Source organism: Zea mays, chromosome 6 (assembly GCF_902167145.1).
Source record: "Zea mays cultivar B73 chromosome 6, Zm-B73-REFERENCE-NAM-5.0, whole genome shotgun sequence".
Classification (NCBI taxonomy): Eukaryota; Viridiplantae; Streptophyta; class Magnoliopsida; order Poales; family Poaceae; genus Zea; species Zea mays.
This window is the reverse complement of record NC_050101.1, coordinates 174,906,128-174,926,650: the sequence shown is the minus strand read 5'-3', so window position 1 is coordinate 174,926,650 and position 20,523 is coordinate 174,906,128. Positions and strand designations below refer to the sequence as shown.

General features: G+C 42.0%; 2 protein-coding genes, 1 long non-coding RNA gene and 2 other non-coding genes across 7 annotated transcripts; 2 read left to right on the top strand and 3 right to left on the bottom strand.

The window, feature by feature from the left end:
• Positions 1-599: 599 nt before the first annotated feature.
• On the bottom strand, positions 600-3,186 carry LOC103630710 (uncharacterized). The gene is made up of 2 exons (XR_555204.4): positions 965-3,186; positions 600-887 (listed from the first exon to the last, which is right to left on the bottom strand). It is a non-coding gene; the product is annotated as an uncharacterized lncRNA (long non-coding RNA).
• On the bottom strand, positions 1,461-1,582 carry LOC111589607 (small nucleolar RNA snoR86). The gene has a single exon (XR_004850967.1). It is a non-coding gene; the product is annotated as a small nucleolar RNA snoR86 (small nucleolar RNA).
• LOC111589605 (small nucleolar RNA Z221/R21b) lies at positions 1,857-1,954 on the bottom strand. The gene has a single exon (XR_004850965.1). It is a non-coding gene; the product is annotated as a small nucleolar RNA Z221/R21b (small nucleolar RNA).
• Positions 3,187-4,020: 834 nt separating the features above from the next.
• LOC103630709 (uncharacterized) lies at positions 4,021-16,779 on the top strand. 3 transcript variants are annotated; one of them, XM_020539233.1, is made up of 10 exons: positions 4,021-4,125; positions 6,268-6,320; positions 6,794-6,909; positions 15,300-15,375; positions 15,454-15,595; positions 15,680-15,956; positions 16,045-16,129; positions 16,208-16,332; positions 16,423-16,494; positions 16,593-16,779. In XM_020539233.1, exons 4-10 carry the CDS (start codon positions 15,314-15,316, stop codon positions 16,667-16,669), a joined length of 840 nt encoding a protein of 279 aa, XP_020394822.1. In that variant the 5' UTR covers positions 4,021-4,125; positions 6,268-6,320; positions 6,794-6,909; positions 15,300-15,313; the 3' UTR covers positions 16,670-16,779. The 3 variants fall into 3 exon arrangements, with proteins under 3 accessions (XP_020394822.1, XP_020394821.1, XP_020394820.1); XM_020539232.1 differs by having other exon boundaries at positions 6,777-6,909; XM_020539231.1 differs by having other exon boundaries at positions 6,774-6,909.
• A 1,693-nt stretch (positions 16,780-18,472) lies between these two features.
• On the top strand, positions 18,473-20,181 carry LOC118472323 (ATP-dependent DNA helicase PIF1-like). Its single transcript, XM_035960312.1, has one exon. It carries the CDS (start codon positions 18,473-18,475, stop codon positions 20,075-20,077), a length of 1,605 nt encoding a protein of 534 aa, XP_035816205.1. The 3' UTR covers positions 20,078-20,181.
• The last annotated feature ends 342 nt before the right edge of the window (positions 20,182-20,523 follow it).

The following is a 20,523-nucleotide window of genomic DNA, read 5'->3' as shown; positions in this document are numbered from 1 at the left end:
CAAACAGACACATAGTATATTATGTTTTAGCCGTGTCTTATATTTGGAGTACTGTGCAACATGATTGTATATGCCCTAAGACGCTAGATTCATTTAATAATGACTTGATAAGGAACTAGGGTCATTACAAGGATGATGAACACGATGCATTTTTTTCCGGAATTTTGCCTTGAAAACTATGATGAGTATGTCCTATGAATGTTCTACTACAGAAGAGTATACAATTATTTTAGCATTTTATTAAATTAATATAATAATTAATATATGTGTTTTATATACGTGTCTAAATTCATTATCATCTATTTAAATATTGATATAAAAACAAAAGCTAAAACAAATACTATTTTTGGACGGAGAGTGTATTATTCTGAGAATGGACTAGTACAAAACAACATGCAGGAAACAGAAAAGACAAACCAACATAAGGTAGAAAATTCACACAAATTTGTGTTGCAAGCTATGTTTTGCTGTGAAACTCCCTTACTAATATGCAATTTCTTTCGTGGGTTTCTTTACTAACCCATTGAATAGTGTTTAAAGGAGGATTCTGTAGAAGCCATCAATCTGGACAACATGTGGCAAGGTACACAACTTGGATGAGAACAGGTGATGAAATTGGATCCAGTTCCATATATTGTGATAAAGAAACACAAAACTCAGTTCAGTTATGATAACTGGCATTGCCAAGTATCGACAACGAATGGACACATTGAAAATTATACTTGCTAGACAGAGGATTAGGAGTAGTAGTTGATGTTGTATTTGTAACTGATCCCTTGTTTTTCTTCACACATGATGATGAAGGGGCTTGCCTCTTTCTTTTCTTATGTACAACATTAACAACTGCCTCTTTAGCTGCTTTCTTCTGCATCTACTTTGGGGGACCCCTGTATTTGACATATGTTCAGTTAAATAAGTGCAGTTGACATGTTAATTTCCACAAGGTAGACAAGTGGTCGTTTACCTGTCAGCCTCCATCATTGTTTTCAAGTCGGACAACTTGCTGGTCGTTCTAACTGACCGACTTGGACGATTAATCGTGATTAATCACATTTAGTTGGACAATTTGGGCGATTAATCATGATTGATTCAAACCGACTTGGACGATTAATCGCGACTAATCGTGATTAATCAGATGACTTGAAAACAGTGACCGCCATTGCAGCTATGTCTGTTGGATCCCCATTCTTGCAGGTGTACCAATGCTGGCCTCCCTCAATGGCCCATTTCAACTACCATTGGCTTAAACAAGGGAGTTCTTGCAAGTGTTGGTTTGGACCACATTAACAAGGGAGGATGCATCTGCTTAAATCGCTCATGTCAGTTTTGTAGTTACCATTTAACTCAAACATTAACACAAAACAGGGGAGATCAATCAAACAAAAAAATATTGACTTATGACAGCTCTATGGATTGATTTATTCAAGCACATAGGGAGTAGGTTATCACAGGTAAGAGATGATGTAGCAGCTTGTTCGAGGCCATCACAGAACAGATGAAAATCTGAGCGGCACGGAGAACTGCATTTTTGTTGTCGCCAACCTTCAATGCAAAGATCGCCACTTATCTGGCCCCTTTGCTCTGCAAATTGGCTTCACCACTCTGAAACCATATTCATCAAAACTGATTCAAAGCAACAAATCAAAAAAAAGCAACAACAGAATAAAGGTAACCCCGATAACCACAAGCAGCAATTAGATTTGACCTCAAATAAAATTCAGTTCACATCATAGTTGGATCTGTCGACCCACATCATCCAATTCTCAAGAATCACTAACTCCACAAAACTCAACGAACTAAGTATCACATTAAGCAGCACACAAAAAGGAGACAGAAGAAAGCACACAGGTAAGTAAAGGCTCAGATAAACAATGGGTAGAAAGTTTGCTTGTCAGCCCAAAGAGAGAAAAATCCCTCATTCAGAGTGGTGCATGACTTTGCATCATCATTGCCCTTATAACCTAGCTTTCCTCTGCATCACAGAAAGAAAGGGGAACAACAGAAGAGATAACAGATAAAAAATCAAGCAGTAACACACGATGGCAATCAAAATATAGGACACAAAAGAGAAAACAGATCCAAATCAAACAATAAAAACACATGCAGAAGAAATGACGACTTGGCCGGCTCCACCAGACAGACATGGTGACGTGCCGAGGCAACCTTAGCCGCTGTAACATAATAGCATGAGTGTATTGACTACCTAGTAAAGCAGAATTTAAACAAGACAAACAGGTATATAATACAGTTTGCTTGCCCAAATCAACGTGTCAATAATTTTTTCAAATCTGTAACATAGTCTAACACTGTTCACCAACCTAGCGAAAGATAGATACAGAATCACCTAAATAGAAAGGCATATAATGCAGGGCCCAATACAATTACACAATAATCAAACAGAACTATCTCAAACTCCAAACATTTGCCACGCGAGAGAACGCAAATTTAAAAGACACAAATAATGAATGTTGTGGTCATTGGAGGCAAGGCTGTGAGGAAGCGATTGATGAGAGACCCATCAGCCAAAGTACAGCCTCGTACTATGAGACCACTGCATTTACTCTAGGGCCCCAACATCCGAGCACCCCGCAGAGAACCTGCGGGCATTTCGAAGCTAAAAGGAGAGCTTCCCCCAAATGGCATGGAACCCTTAGACATAAACAACAGAAGCATCAAATCAAATACAGAACAACATAATACCGCAGCTTCAAATCCTGATTAGATAGCCCTTGAAGGTTTGCATCACCAACATACAAGACACAACCACTAGCTTGCATTAAAACTGACAGAGGTGTGTCCAACCTGACATCTAAACACTCGCATCATGTAACACTGTTAGATATTCAAGCCAGTATTTGCGTCACTGATAGAGAAGCATTCAAGCTGACATGTAAACTGGTATGATATCCAACAACCAGCACACCACACAGTCGAACGGCTGAGGTGAGCAAGGCATTCTACCTCGGTCTAGAGTCGGACACTGCTGGGGTCGCTTGTAGCCAATGATCGTGCCCCGCACGCACGTCATGCGCCAGAAACAAAACGGCGGCGGGGTGGGATCACATGGCTGCTTACCCGGCGGGAGGAGGGGGGACGTAATCATCGCCGCCGCCGGAGTGCCTTACGACGCGGTTGCGAGTAAGGGGAGGGGAGTGACGGCGCGGCGAACGGAACCCTAGTTAGAAGATGTGGGCGGGCGGGGGTTTTAAAAGTTGCCGCTGGTTGGTTGGACGGCTGCGATTGCATCGAGTGGAGAGGGCTCGTGTCCGTCGCGTCAAATGGACCTGGCCTAGGGTTCATGCCCACTGATACTTCAGTATGGGCCTACAAATTCTCCCGGGCTGCGTTTCGATGCCCAAATGGAAATTGTGGTACGATGCTATATTTTGCATAACTATATCTCTACTACTCTATATGAGGTTAGTGTAGGTGTGCACAGCTTCTGTTCTGCCTCCCGCGATCGGCTGCCGCCGCGCCAGCTCCGCACGCAAATCACGCCGCCGTCCTCGCGGCCGCATCGCCCCCGCACATCCCTATTCTGCCCGCACGCGAGCACGCCGCGATTCTTTCCATCCGCGCTCGCCTACTGCCGCGCCAAATCCGCCGCACGCGAGCACGCCGCGATTCCTTTCCATCCGCGCGCGAGCACGCCGCGATATCAGGTCCGCTGCCGCTGGAAGGTGCCCGCCCCGCAGCGGAGAATGGAAGGCCCTCACGCCCACACGCCCGCTGGAAGGTCCTTGATTGAGCGTACGCGGATGGAAGGTCACCGTACGCGGATGGAGGACGCGGATGGAGGACGCGGATGGAAGGTCCGTGGCCAAATCCCGGGATCCGCAACCTCCTCCTCTATCATGGACGCGGATGGAATGTCAGAGATCTCCGCTCAGGTCCGTCAATGGAAGGCAGACCTCCCTTGAATGGACTTTCCATCCGCCCTCACAAATTACAGACGCCAGTGAAGCGACGGGTCCCTTTATTTCCATCCGCCCTCAAGAATTCCAGACGCCATTGAATCCACGGGTCCCTTTTTTCTCTCGTAGCATCCTCCTTGGACGCATCCGTTTTTTCTCTCGGAGCATCGCCCTCAAGATTCCACGGGTCGCTAACGTCACAGTGCTGAAGGTCAGTGTTTCATAGTTTGTTTCTTGTATCGTAGTTTGTTTCTTGTGTTCATAGTTTGTTTCTGGCGTACGGGTCAGACGCATATGATTAGTTGTTTCAGGAATTCTGGAATTTGATTTAGAAATAAACTTGAACTATGAGTTATAATCTGAAATATGATTAGTTGTTTACTCTGAACTATGAGTTATGCAATAGATTTAGTTCACCAAATCTGGTGTACGGTTCGCCAAATCTGGTGTAACTCATAGTTCACTGGAATTCTGGAATTTGATTTCTGGCGCACGGGTCCCTTTTACTCTGAACTATGAGTTAGGAATTTGATTTAGGAATTCTGAACTAGGAGTTATAATCTGAACTATGAGTTATGCACTTCTCTTTTACTTGAACTATGAGTTATAATCTGAACTAGGAATTCTGGAATTTGTTTACTCGGGCATCGCTTTAAAATGCTAGCTTTAAACCAGTTTGTTTCTTGAACCAGTTTGTTTCTGAAATATGATTAGTTGTTTACTCTGAACTATGAGTTATAATCTGAACTAGGAATTCTGAACTAGGAGTTATAATCTGAACTATGATTAGTTGTTTACTCTGAACTATGAGTTATAATCTGAACTAGGAATTCTGAACTAGGAGTTATAATCTGAACTATGATTAGTTGTTTACTCTAAACTATGAGTTATAATCTGAACTAGGATTTCTGAACTAGGAGTTATAATCTGAACTATGAGTTATGCACTTCTCTTTTACTTGAACTATGAGTTATAATCTGAACTAGGAATTCTGAAATTTGTTTACTCGGACATCGCTTTAAAATGCTAGCTTTAAACCAGTTTGTTTCTTGAACCAGTTTGTTTCTGAAATATGATTAGTTGTTTACTCTGAACTATGAGTTATAATCTGAACTAAGAATTCTGAACTAGGAGTTATAATCTGAACTATGATTAGTTGATTACTCTGAACTATGAGTTATAATCTGAACTAGGAATTCTGAACTAGGAGTTATAGTCTGAACTATGAGTTATGCACTTCTCTTTTACTTGAACTATGAGTTATAATCTGAACTAGGAATTCTGGAATTTGTTTACTCGGGCATCGCTTTAAAATGCTAGCTTTAAACCAGTTTGTTTCTTGAACCAGTTTGTGACTGAAATATGATTAGTTGTTTACTCTGAACTATGAGTTATAATCTGAACTAGGAATTCTGAACTAGGAGTTATAATCTGAACTATGAGTTATGCACTTCTCTTTTACTTGAACTATGAGTTATAATCTGAACTAGGAATTCTGAAATTTGTTTACTCGGACATCGCTTTAAAATGCTAGCTTTAAACCAGTTTGTTTCTTGAACCAGTTTGTTTCTGAAATATGATTAGTTGTTTACTCTGAACTATGAGTTATAATCTGAACTAGGAATTCTGAACTAGGAGTTATAATCTGAACTATGATTAGTTGTTTACTCTGAACTATGAGTTATAATCTGAACTAGGAATTCTGAACTAGGAGTTATAGTCTGAACTATGAGTTATGCACTTCTCTTTTACTTGAACTATGAGTTATAATCTGAACTAGGAATTCTGGAATTTGTTTACTCGGGCATCGCTTTAAAATGCTAGCTTTAAACCAGTTTGTTTCTTGAACCAGTTTGTAATCTGAACAACTACTCATAATTTTTCGTGTGTTCTACCAGTTCCTGCTGGTATATAATAATTGCTGCAATGCGAATTCCTTTACTTGTGTTTATTCGGATTACGTCTCTGGATTAGTTATTACCTAAGTGTTGTACCTTGCACTTTGATTCAGCATTGGATGTTTAGGTAATCTATATTTGAGACTGGTTGTAGTCCTTGCTGTTTTTTAGGGGAGCTCTTAAGTTATTTTTTCCTGTATTTGAGGCAACTCTTAAGTTATTATTGCTTGCTGCATTGGATGTTTAGGTAATCTATATTTGAGTCTTGCTGTAGTCCTTGCTGTTTTTTTAGGGGAGCTCCTAAGTTATTTTTTCCTGTATTTGAGACAACTCTTAGTTGTTTACTCGGGCATCGCTTTTGGTTTCAAAATTTTTAAAATGCTAGCTTTACAAACGTGTTCATAGTTTGTTTCTTGAACCAGTTTTTTACTTGTAGTAATTCTGATAACGTACAGAAAGAAGTCCCAAGTGATCTTGAAGAACTATACCTTCAACGGCAAAATCCAAGGTAACTTGTGATGAACAACTACTCATATTTTTTCGTGTGTTATACCAGTTCCTGCTGATATATAATAATTGCTGCAATGCGAATTCCTTTACCTGTGTTTATTCGGATTGCGTCTCTGGATTAGTTATTACCTAAGTGTTGTACCTTGCACTTTGATTCAGCATTGGATGTTTAGGTAATCTATATTTGAGACTGGCTGTAATCCTTGTTGTTTTTTAGGGGAGCTCTTAAGTTATTTTTTCCTGTATTTGAGGTAACTCTTAAGTTATTTGTTCATGTATTTGAAACAGCTCTTAAGTTATTTGTTCCTGTATTTGAGGCACTGTTCTTGTATCGTCTTAGTGGAGCTCTTAAGTTATCCTATGTGTTTTATTTTGCAAAATTACTCATTCTTAACAAATAGTTTGTTGTTTACTGAAATTGATCATAGAGTGTATCGTGGTTTCATTGTAGTAGTTTGTTGTTTCATCTAGCGAGGTGTCTGTAAGAAGGAAGGGATAAGGCGTTTGGTTGACCCGGACCGGACGGCAGGACACCGTCGGGGGTTCGCTGCAACGCATCGACGGCTTCCGCAGCTTCTCAGGCCAAGGTAAGCTTTCAAGCAAATTTGTTGCTGCAATTGTTACATCAACCTGAGATATGTTAGTAAATTGCCATACCACTTTGTTTCATTTTTTCGATCATGTTTCAGTTGATTTTTCTTAACAAGCAATGTTGTTAATGCCGTGTATGCTTGTGTGTATTGTTGGTTTGTATTGGGGTATAAAGTTTATATGCATTCTTCCGGTATATATCGGTTGATGCTAATCTCTACTACTATAAATCAGAACAATAATTCATGTTTTTTGTGCACACATATGTGCAGCTATCTGTATGGGATCTCAAGGCTATATATCCTTGCTCTCCCTCCTTTTGTATTGGGGTATAAAGTTTATATGCATTCTTCCGGTATATATCGGTTGATGCTAATCTCTACTACTATAAATCAGAACAATAATTCATGCTTTTTGTGCACACATATTTGTGCAGCTATCTGTATGGGGTCTCAAGGCTATTGTTGGGGGCCTTCGTCCTCCGAAGGTCCTCAAAAACATGATTTGACAATGTTTTCCAAGTGGATTATGTGAACAGGTACCTTCGGACTCAGAATTACGAACATAAAGTGCGGTCAGGACGAAGCCTGAACCAGACGAAGGACGGGCTGATTACCAAGCTCCACGAAGGATGGTGCACAGCCGAAGCTGTGCGCAGGGAAGCTTCGTCGCGATAGCAGAGAGGGGAACCGACTTAAAGATGAAAAGACTACGTGGACCTTGTCAGATTTCCATAAGTCATTGACAAATGTAATGGACATAAATGTAATTTTACGTGGGCTGCGTCCCGCGTCTATAAATAGATGAACAGTACTCCCATACTGTTCACACTGACTTGGCATTTGCTTTTGCGTCACGCTTGTACTTTTTATCTTCTCTCAGGACCGAAGGTACATTTGTAATTTGAAATCATTTCTATTTTTCCATGTTAATAAAATAGAAATGATTCTATGATGATGCTTATATTATATTTCATGCTTTATATGAATCCTTCGTCATTACTTGTTATGTTTACGAAGGTATGTCTCTTATGACCTTCGTCCGAAACTCATTATTTCCCGAAGGGACATAATGCTTCGAAGGACGAAGGACTTTAACACTTAACACTTTTTATGTTGCCTTGTTCTTAACTCTTAGCATTTGAGAACAAGTCCCCAACATTGGCGCCCACCTCCGGTGAACTCACTTCCATTTCTTGAGCTTTGAATACCTTCGGCGAGCGTCACCTTCGTCATGCCGCCGAAGAAGGCTTCAACAACAGGAGCTGGCACACTGCAGTCGCTGGATCCCAATCAGGATGTTATTTCTCTTAGAGAAGCCCGAAGCCAGAAAAGGAAGGCTGTCAGTCCAACACCTCCGGATGATGATCTTGATCAGGAAATTCAAAATTTGGAGATCCTTCAGCAACAAGTTCAGCGCAGGAAGGAAAAGATGGCTCGTCTAGCTGATCTTCAGAGACAGATAGATGAAGCTTCGGAAGAGGTCCGTCATTTCGTTCAAGGCGATCAAACCCGAAGGCCTCCACGCAGAGAGCTTCATCAGGAAGATTTCCGCAATGAAGACGACTGGTATGAAGATCTCCATCATGGAAACTTTGCTTTTGATGATGCTTCTCCTCTTTCAACAGAATTGCAGGCTACACCTTGGCCACAGACTTACAAGCCACCCCAGCTTCCCATATATGACGGTCACTCAGACCCGAAGCAATTCCTAATGAGCTACGAGGCAACAATATCTTCATACGGTGGCAATACGGCAGTCATGGCAAAATCCTTCGTCATGGCCGTCAGAAGTGTTGCTCAGACCTGGTACTCTTCTCTTCGGCCAGGGACAATCACTTCTTGGCAGAAACTGAAGGATATGCTCATAACTAGTTTCCAAGGGTTTCAAACAAAGCCGGTCGCTGCTCAGGCCCTTTTCCAGTGCACCCAGGACCACGAAGAATACCTTCAGGCATATGTCCGAAGGTTTCTGCGTCTAAGGGCACAGGCGCCGACAGTGCCCAATGAGATTGTCATTGAGGCCATGATCAAGGGGCTTCGGCCAGGACCATCAGCGCAGTATTTTGCCAGGAAGCCACCACAAACGCTGGAGAAGCTGCTCCAGAAGATGGATGAATATATTCGAGCTGACAATGATTTTCGCCAAAGAAGGGAGGAGGCCTTCAGATTTTCTGAGATGACCAGGGGCTTCGGAGGAAGATTCTATCCGAGGCATGTCAGATCAATTCATAATTCCAATCAAAATGATGATAAGGGGAGCCAGCAGCAAAGGCCACAGTACTCCTCACAGGCTTCGGGGCAACAGCAAAGCTCCTTCCGACCACCAGCTCCAAGAGGCAGAGGCGCCAGGGGCTTCGGCGGAAGATTCGGGGATCAACCCAGAAGAATATTTTGCTTATTCTGTGGTGAAAACAAAGGTCATACTACCAGGATGTGTCATGTTACCATTCAGAAGCAAAAAGAGATAGCCGAAGCTGCCGCGCAACAGGCTCAGCCGAAGCAGGTCATGCACACTGCTTCGTATCATTCGCCCTACATCCCAGAATATGTGGGCAACCATCCTGCAGTCTCTGCTGCTTCGGCAAGTCAGCCTTCAGCTTCCTGGCAACAGCCCCCGCCTCCACCTCCGTTGCAACAAGGCCAGCAGCCAGAAGGGAGCCAATATGCTCCACATCAAAGGGACTTCAGAGAACAGTCCGAAGCTCGCACGGTCAACAGCACCGTGCCAGAGTCAAAACACATCTATTGACAAATATCCTACCTTAATAGCAATCTTTTTCATTCAGTTTTATTTTTTGTAATAAAGGACATTGTTTAGGTTTCATGTAATTAGTTTCGTTGATTCCTACAAGAAAAATATGTTTTCTTCACAGGTTTGTGATAATAAAAAGGACCTTCGGACTATCGAAAATCCTTCGAAGCAACAAAAAGTCGTTCTAAGGAACGCAGAGTAAGTCTGACGAAGTCACAAAAAGTCGTTCCGAAGGGAGCGCAGTGTAAGTTTTCTGCTCCAAAGTCGTTCCAAAAGGAATGCAGAGCATACAGCGAAAAGTCAACGCTGATACCGCCTAAGTAAAAGGCGAAGAAGCTCCAAAGACGTTCCTAAGGGAATGCAGAGCTTATACCGCCTAAGTAAAAGGCGAAGAAGTTCCAAAGACGTTCCTAAGGGGATGCAGAACTTATAGCGAAAAATAAACGCTGATTCCGCTGAAGTAAAAGGCGAAGAAGCTCCTAAGGGAGGCTTATAATGAAAAAGTCAGTATTGATACAAAAGATTGTGCCCCATTGCAGGAATGTGCGTATCTTCGGCACAAAATATCATTTTGCATAACATAACATCATCACATCATTTTGCATAGCATAATCATCATACATCATGCTGCATGTGGCACAAGAAGGGGGCATGTTATCGATCTTCGGAAAATGCTTTGAAAAAGGGCAAATCATGCCAAGTTACAGGGAGAAACAATATTGATTTTCGAGGTATAGCTTCGGAGATTATTTTTACGAAGCTTGGATATTTCTTATCAGAACACTATGGATATTGTCGTGATAAATGATAAATTCTTCTTCACGAAGCATGAAAAGAAGGGAAGGTGTTTTTTCGTCGAAGACTCAAAAATGGTACGTGTTTAAAGTTTCATGCATCGTAAAGAATTGAATCATAAAACAAGTATATTACATACAGGATTACAAAATATTACACAAATCATATATCAAATGTTTTTTGCAATAGCACTTAGTCTTCCCTAAGTACTATCTCTGCAGCTTCGTTCAGCAGTCGATCGACAACCTGATCCATGATAGCTTCGGCCATCTTTTTAATTTCGTCGTCATCTTTAGGCTGAGGGCCCGAAGATGCTTTAGTAGGATCTGAGTGAGGACGGGATACTATTACATCATTATTACAGATCGCGAACGAACTATAAAATTAAAAGTTATAATGCAATGAAAACTATTCGTTAGTACCTATTTGCCCTTCGGGCTCTGCGTTTTTCTCAGCAGCCTCGGCTACTTTTCTAGCCTCATGAATCCCTTTCTCGCTTTTCTGAATGATTTCTTGGGCCATTTCTCTACCACCGTTGTCCCAGATGTCGGTGAAAAATTTTCCCCCAACCGCGCTAGCTTCGGCTGAAGGATCTTTTATATCTTCAGTGGACAAGGTGGCTTCGGACTGCGATAAAATCTTTACATGTTCACATCCTTTCCCCTCCAAAATAGTGGCAATCCCTCTGGCACCAGAAAAAGCGCAGATGTCTCCGCGACTATTTAAAATTTCTTCAAAGGCCTCCGCCTCATGATTGATCCATTCCAGGGGACCTTCGGGGTTACCTCTTATAAAGTTTTCTTCTTGCGAAAATGCGCCAACGCTGGCGAAGCTAGTTTTTATTTTCTTGACACACTCTATAGATTTGTCGAAGCATTTCTTCTTGGCTGACCGAAGCTCTTTAACAGTTTCTTCTAAATGATTTGCCCATTGGTCGCTGAGTTCTCGCCTTGTTTCTTCAAGTATGCATTCCTCTTTAGCTCTGGCTAATTGTTTACGAAGGTTTTCAATTTCACACTTCTGAGCTTCGGCCTGACCTTTGAAAATAGCTTCGTCTTCTTTTATTTTATTTATTAAGGAATGCAATATTTTGTCTTTTTCGAGACCTTCGTTCCTCAGTTCAATTACTTCGGAACGAAGGTTGCTCAGGGCTATAGTACATCCTTCGTCCTCAGCATCTTTCTGTGCTCTGAGGGCATTGCTGAGTATCAGGCCCTGCAGACAGGAATATGTCTGTGTTAATAGTTTTAAACAAACGAAAAATCTTGAACTCAACAAAAATATAAGAATTTCATTTGTCGCACCTTTAAACTGTTGTAAGCTAGGCTGTCAGCCAGATCGTTCTTTGACAGCACCGAAAGTCCGTCTTCTAAAGTTGGGAATCCGAAGCTTCTGCTTATCTCCCGACAGACAGAAATTTCCTTGCTGTCGGGGAGGCAATACAAGAAATCTTCTTCTCCACTGCCATTAAATATCAACGCCCCCTTTGGATATTTCAACTTTTGGGCATAATGTTGGGCCTCTTGTTCTTCTTTTTCTGATAATTTTTTCCCCGAAGCATGACGAAAAATATAATCACGAATTTTGGGGGATGCTTCGGGGGTAACAACACCAGTTCCTTCAGCAAAAGTTGGCTTTGTTATTTTTTCTGCCTCACTTTCCAAGGTTTTTGCCTTTGTGGACTCTGAGGGCCCAGCTTCGGCTTCAATTTCTTGCTCTGGAGCTGCAGAACCAGAAATTTCAGCTGTTGTTTCAAAAGTAACAGCAGCCTTCTTCGGAGGTGTGCTTGAAGTCTTAATTGTTTCTAGTACATCTAGCACATTCGCCATTCTTCTTCTTTTTGGAGTCATTGCTGGCGCTTTTTGATTTTTTGTTGTCTCAACATTTGCTGCAGGACTCACAATTTCTGGTACTTTTTCTTCAGTTGGTTTTTCCACTTCTGCAATTTTTTCTGTGGATAGTGCTTCGACCATTTCTTTGGTTTCTGGCAGCGAAACCTTTGGTTCTTCTAGTTCTATCTTTTTCGCCGTTTCGGTCATCCCTGCAGCTGCAGGTGGCGTGACTGGTCTGATTGGCTTTTCAGCTTCGGTAACCGAAGAAGATTTTTCGGTAAACTCCGGCACCGAAGCTGGTTCGATATAACGCGGCCGGTGAGTGAGGATTTTTATTTTCTTTCTTTCAGGCTCTGGCTCGCTAGGAGCAGTTCCAGCTTCTTCTTTTGCAGAGGTTATGTTCTTTCTTTTCTGCCTTCGGATGGGGTAGCAATAGTCAGGGTAAACAAACCCAATTGCATCAAATACCCGATTCAGCCTCTTCTTTTTTCGGCCTCCGAAGGCTGCTGACATCGCGGTATCTTCGGCCTTCGAATAAGCACCAAGTAATTCGTCACTTAAATTTTCAATACTCTTTAGCCAGTCGTCATCTGGCTCAGTAAATTTATCTCCAAACTTGAAGGTGTACTTCAGTCTCACAAGCCCACCTTCGTCGGTCTCTTTTGTGGTTTCTTGAGGCATTTCCCATTTCTCCGCAAGCGGCCACACCCGGAAGGCAATATGTTCTTGTACTAAATCTCTTGTTCCAATAAAAGAGCAGATGACGCCGAAGGCCCTCTGGCATTCTTCGGCAGCTTCATTCATTTCCACCTTCGGCCTCCGAAGGCCGAAGCTTTGCCAAATAGGACGCATAATTATACCTTTGATGTCTTCTCGTGCTGATAGGTCATTCTTCACATAAAACCATTCTGTCATCCAATCCCCGGGCCATCTCTTCCGAAAGGTTGGTACGGGACAGCTTGCCCCGGAGCGAGAGACGAAACTGTAGCAGCCAAAGTTATTGTGGTACTGTTCTTTGCCCCAAGGCTTTGTTTCATATAATAATTCATGTATATTACAGAAGCTTCTTGCGTCAGGCTTCAGACCTTGGCTTCTCGTGGCCCACACGAAGATATTTAGCCTTATAATAGCCTCTGGAGTAAGTTGATGAAGATAGACTTCGAAGATTTTCAACACCTCCACGACGAAGCTGCTCAAGGGGAATCGCAATCCGGCTTTCAAAAAGCTTCGGTACACCACAACTTCATTTTCTTCAGGGTGTGGACAAGTCTTTTCCCCTTCGTCCGCCCTCACAATGGACAGATCCCGGAAATACCTTCCTCTCATATTAACAAGATGATTCTCTTTGATAATTGATTTACCATAAACTGAATGGCTTGGTCGCCAGGGGCGATCTTCGGAGTCTTCGCCACCGCTGTCCACATCATAACTTTCACTGTCACCAGTATCTTCAGACAGCCCTTCCAGAATTTCCCTGGTGATCTTTTCTGTGTTGGTCTTCGACATTGCTATAAGAAACCCTAAGTTCTTCTCTTCATCAAGACTCAGCTTCATTTCAGTAGCAGCCTTCTTAGCAGCTTCAGACATCTTCGGAAACACTAAAAAACTGTTTTCAAAGCCGAAGCTTCAAAGCTAAAAGCTTAGCAGATCACAGTGCACAAGAGCTAAAAAATGAGTGAGCAAGAGTGGTTGGCCAGAAAGCGTGCAAAATAAGTTTGCGGTATGGCCGTATTTATACGCTTGATGCGTTGAAAGTTGAAAGACCCCACTTGTCATTGAATGTTGCTATTCTAGCAAAGGGAAGGTGTTTTTTCGGACCTTCGGCATAAAGCCTTCGTTCATATCGCAATCTGAATTTATTATTTCAAACAAATTAATATTGCGAGGGGCTACTGTTGGGGGCCTTCGTCCTCCGAAGGTCCTCAAAAACATGATTTGACAATGTTTTCCAAGTGGATTATGTGAACAGGTACCTTCGGACTCAGAATTACGAACATAAAGTGCGGTCAGGACGAAGCCTGAACCAGACGAAGGACGGGCTGATTACCAAGCTCCACGAAGGATGGTGCACAGCCGAAGCTGTGCGCAGGGAAGCTTCGTCGCGATAGCAGAGAGGGGAACCGACTTAAAGATGAAAAGACTACGTGGACCTTGTCAGATTTCCATAAGTCATTGACAAATGTAATGGACATAAATGTAATTTTACGTGGGCTGCGTCCCGCGTCTATAAATAGATGAACAGTACTCCCGTACTGTTCACGCTGACTTGGCATTTGCTTTTGCGTCACGCTTGTACTTTTTATCTTCTCTCAGGACCGAAGGTACATTTGTAATTTGAAATCATTTCTATTTTTCCATGTTAATAAAATAGAAATGATTCTATGATGATGCTTATATTATATTTCATGCTTTATATGAATCCTTCGTCATTACTTGTTATGTTTACGAAGGTATGTCTCTTATGACCTTCGTCCGAAACTCATTATTTCCCGAAGGGACATAATGCTTCGAAGGACGAAGGACTTTAACACTTAACACTTTTTATGTTGCCTTGTTCTTAACTCTTAGCATTTGAGAACAAGTCCCCAACAGCTATATATCCTTGCTCTCCCTCCTTTAAAATAAAATACTTGTACCGAAAGACCCGTACACCACGAACATGTTATCAAACATCTAGCATTGAAGAATGCACCCAGGTAGCTGATAATTGAAAGAGACCTCTGTCTGCAAAATCTAATGTGTAGCAGACTTTAGTAACAAGCACAACCTGCACAAATTGTTTGAATTAAGAGAACTATTTGTTTGAATTAAGTTTTGATTCTCACCTGTAGAGGCTTCATCCATACTCACAATATTCAGTGAACTATTTGTTTGAATTAAATTTTGATTCTCAACTGTCGAGGCATGATATATATTTTCATGAACCATTAGACAACAATATAATATTGATCCGCGAAAGTATGACATGTGTTCCATTTAATTTTAAATTTTAAATTATGTTAAAGGCTACAAGGTTTTGATGGAACCGGTCGTATTGAACCGTGAAAGAGCCGCAGCTGACCGCCTAAAACGGATGCCTATGTAAGTTATTATAAATATATTTACACAAAATTTGTCTATCAAAGTTATGACCATTATTTAGTCGTATGTTTAATATAGCTTCAGATTGTTCGACGACTACCGTGATGAAGATTTTTATGGGCTTCCGCGGAAATACAGTATTGTCGCTCGGGTCGAAGTTAAATTCCCGATTGAACCACGTTTTCGTGATAGACAACATTTCGTTTTGTCTGACATCAATGTAAGCCAACAATTCTTTAAGTTTCATTTTCAAAGTTACACGATATTCATACCATGGCCTCATCTCCTACTGAAATACTATTAGGGAGCCAAGATCGAGGCCATAACATATATGTATGAGACAGTCAAACATTTCGACAATTTGCTCCATGAAAAGCATGTTTACAAGATGCATAATGTGAAGTTCAGTCTTCATCCGGGTGAATTTAATTTTCGTCATCTAAATGGTCCCATGGAATTGTGTCTTGACCAACAAACTATCGTGGAGCCATACACTGTTCCAATTCAGATGGCGCCATTCCCAAAACAAATACTATTGAACCTTGCTGATATTGCCGAGTTGCCAAACAGGACTTTAGTCGGTAAGAATATATCGAACTCTTAATATTATTAATATATCGTTTACACAAAATTTAGTATTAATCCATTTATAAACTGTTATTTTTGTAGACATTATGGCTGTTGTAGTCCACTTGGATACAATACATCGCACAATGTGGGGCCCTTTCAGAAAGATTGTTATAATGGATGCTAGGTATATTCTGTTAATTGTCGAGTTATATATCCAAGTCTAAATATTACTAACCTATTCTTACCAAAATTAATGTCGTAGGGGATATTTACATATCATTAAAGTTTGGGGTGACCTACTAAACAAAAATGCACTCCGCTGGGCGTTGGCTAAGGTGGATTATGGCATAATAATTGGGAATATGTTTAGACGGTTCAGAAGACAAGGTACATCATGTCTTTACGTCTTTCAAAACATCTGTCACTAGGTTTTGCTTTATAATGATTCGTAACGGAGATTTAAATGTGTAATTCTAGAGTGCCTCGAGTCTTCGGATCATACCGCAATACACTTCAATCCGTTCCATCACAACACCCATCATTTTCGACGTAAGTATATTCTAAAAAAATAGTTACATTAAATCGTGATTGTTTTCATTATATCATGAACTACGTGTAGATGTGATTAATTGTGGCATTCATTGCAGCAATCCAAAAAGCTTTGGTGGCGCTGAACAACCGTCAGTTTGCTGTTACATTTCTTGAAGAAGAAAGGCGTAGATAGATTCTACAAATTCGCAAAGAGCAATAATTGGGACTATGTTTAGGCGTAGAGAGATTTGATAGAATACGTGTCGTACTGTTATTGAGCAACCAAACGCAACAAGAGGCAAACTTGTATGCCTATGAATCTTGTTTGTAATACCTATGACATGGGTTTAATAAGAGATATTTTGTGAAGTTTTTGACCGTGCAAATGATAATTAAATATTTTGTGCGAAAATTTGAATTCCCGTAATATTTTGTGCAAACAGTCTCCAAATCTGTAGGTAATCCTGATCACCCCTATCTGTTCTTTAAGCTTTCAGTTTATTTACTGACTAAACCATATCCCTTTGTTTAATTCTCTTGAAACATTCTAACCACAGCCCTATCTGAGAGTGTTGTAAAATCAGTATATAAAAAAAATGTGAACATATTTCTTACCATGACATGTAACCCTAACTGGGATGAGATAAGGAGGGAGCTTCTCCCTGGACAGACATCGCAAGATCGTCCGGATCTTGTAGTGCGTGTCTTTCATGCGAAGCTACAAGAGTTAAAGCATCGGCTGACTAAACAGGATATTCTTGGTAAGGTCCGAGCCTACGTCTATGTCGTGGAGTTTCAGAAGCGGGGTTTGCCGCATGCCCATTTTCTACTCATAATGCAGAGGAAGTACAAGCTCACATGTCCTGAGCAATACGACCTTTTGATCCCAGCCGAGATCCCAAGCAACAAGTACCCTAAACTACGAAAGATGGTTATCAAGCATATGATGCATGGCCCGTGTGGGTCGCTAAACCCTAACTGCCCATGCACTAAGGGTCGTAAATCGTGCAAGAATCATTACCCTCGGTCTTTCAGTGACACAACCTTGCAAGGGAAGGATTCGTACCCTATTTATAGACGTCGTGACGATGACCGTAAAGAAAAGGTCCGAGGGTGCGAACTGGACAATAGATGGGTTGTCCCTTATAACCCATACCTCCTTCGTCTCTTCAACTGCCACATCAATGTCGAGGCATGTGGGAGCATCAAGGCTGTTAAATACCTGTTCAAATACATATACAAAGGCCATGATCGTGCGTCTGTTGTTATGAGATATGCGAGCAAGGCAGATGATGATGTTGATGAGATCAAGCAGTATAGAGATGCAAGGTGGGTGACTCCTCCGGAAGCCTTGTGGAGGATATACGGCTTTGAGCTTAGTCAGATATCTCCACCTGTTATGCAGCTTCAACTCCATCTTCCAAACATGCACATGGTGGCGTTTCACGAGCGGCAAATGGTCGAGCGAGTCGTCAACCGTCCAGGTGTTGATAGGTCGATGCTCACATCATATTTTGAGGAGAATAGGCTACACGAGGAGGCTCGTGGCATCCTATATCGTGACTTCCCTGAGTGGTACACTTGGCAGAGTGGTAAGGGAAAAGTATGGCAACGGAGGAAACGAGATACAGGTGGACAAGTCGGTAGGATAGTCTCTGCTCATCCGGCTGAGGGGGAGCGCTACTATCTTCGTGTTCTCCTAAACCATGTTACTGGCGCCGCCTCCTATGTGGATCTAAGGACAGTTGATGGTGTCACCCTACCGACCTTTCGTGAGGCAACAGAGAGAAGGGGACTACTTGAGTCGGACAACACACTGGATGAGTGTCTCACTGAACGTGCTCTTTTCCAGATGCCATCGTCGCTGCGACGGCTTTTTGCCACAATACTGGTTTACTGTGAGCCAAGCGATGTGGCTGTACTCTGGCAGAAACACAAAGATTCTATGTCCGAGGACTATCAACACAAGAGTCAGAACAAAACTCATGTTGAGCAGATGGTATTGATTGACATTAGGAACATGCTGCAGTCAATGGGAAAGGACATAAAGACATTCCCTCTACCTCCTATGATCGACGCGTATGACGATGCTATTGGTACTGCTCGAGAGGTTTACGAGGAGGAAAGTATCCAACCGACAGTGGAAGATGTGTCTCTTAAAGACTCTCTTAACGAGGAACAGAGGGCCGCCTATGATAAGATTATGTCTGCCGTTGACACCGATCAGGGCGGATTATTCTTTGTGGATGGACCTGGTGGCACCGGGAAGACTTATCTATACAGAGTGCTGCTCGCGACGCTACGCAACCAGGGAAAGATTGCAGTGGCAATAGCTACATCTGGCGTTGCGGCTTCCATAATGCCTGGAGGAAGAACCGCCCATTCACGCTTCAAGATACCACTCACTATTGACGATGGCGCTGTATGTAGCTTCACGAAGCAGAGTGGAACAGCAGAGTTGCTACGGAAAGCATCTCTCATTATCTGGGACGAGGCTTCTATGACTAAGAGACAAGCCGTGGAGGCACTGGACAATAGCATGCGCGATATAATGGGTCGCCCTGCACTACCATTTGGTGGTAAAACCATTGTCTTCGGTGGAGATTTCAGACAGGTCTTGCCTGTTGTTCGTAAAGGGTCAAGGGCTCAAGTGGTCGCGTCATCGCTACGAATGTCTTACCTATGGGAGTCCATGTCCCACTTAAAGCTTGTTAGCAACATGAGAGCAAAAAACGACCCTTGGTTTGCGGAATTTTTGCTGCGCGTAGGCGGTGGAACTGAGGAAACAAATAGTGACGGCGACATTCGTCTTCCTGATGATGTGTGTGTGCCTTACAGTGGGAGTGACAACGATCTTGACAACCTAATAGACTTTGCTTTCCCAAATCTCAACGAAAATATGTCTGATTCCACCTACATCACTTCAAGGGCGATACTGTCAACACGGAACGACTGGGTTGATATGATAAATGTTAAGATGATTGATCGTTTTCAAGGGGAGCATATGGTGTATCATAGTTTCGATAGCGCCATGGATGATCCCCACAACTACTACCCACCCGAGTTCCTAAACACATTGACGCCTAATGGGCTACCACCTCATGTTTTGAAGCTCAAGATTGGATGTCCTGTTATATTGCTCCGGAATATAGACCCTGCAAATGGACTTTGCAATGGCACCAGGCTGGTCGTTCGTGGCTTCCAAAGAAATAGCATTGACGCAGAGATTGTACTGGGTCAACACGTTGGAAAACGGATTTTCCTACCACGTATACCGTTGTGTCCCTCCGATGAAGAGATGTTCCCTTTCCAGTTCAAAAGAAAGCAGTTTCCTGTACGGCTTAGCTTTGCAATGACGGTTAACAAAGCACAGGGTCAGACTATTCCCAATGTTGGTGTATACTTGCCTGAACCAGTGTTCTCTCATGGCCAACTATATGTTGCTCTATCTAGAGCGACGGCCCGATCGAACATAAAGATTCTTGTCATCCCAGCTGTAGATGGGAGGAAAAAGTCAAGGAAGGGTGTAAAGAAAACCCCCACCGTAGATTGTGGGACATATACCAAGAACATCGTCTACAAAGAGGTCCTAACAAATTAGACCCATGGTAAGAGTTGCATGTTCAGCTAACAAACTAATAGGATGATGTTTGTCTTATGTTTGATTGGTCTGGTGTATTATCAAGTCATGTTTGCATGCTACAATTGTTTTTATTAGAGCCGCACATGTTTGTGTATTATTAGAGCATGCATACTATCTTAAAGTATTGTTGAGTTTTGGATCATTTGTGAAATTAGCAATAATAATTTGTATGCATCTAACAATTTGTTATGAATGTAGGTTTTTGTCCCACGAGAATGGAATCTCTATTTGTAGGCTTGTCTCATAACAAGCCAAAAAAATCGGTGGCAACCGCAATAGTTCGAGAAGGTATTAAAATTTTCATAGTTCTGTATGGATCAATTTGTATTTTTTGTAATAACTAATTTTAGTTTTATCTCATGACTGGTTGCTCCTAGACTATATTTGCACGCAAGGTGATCTTG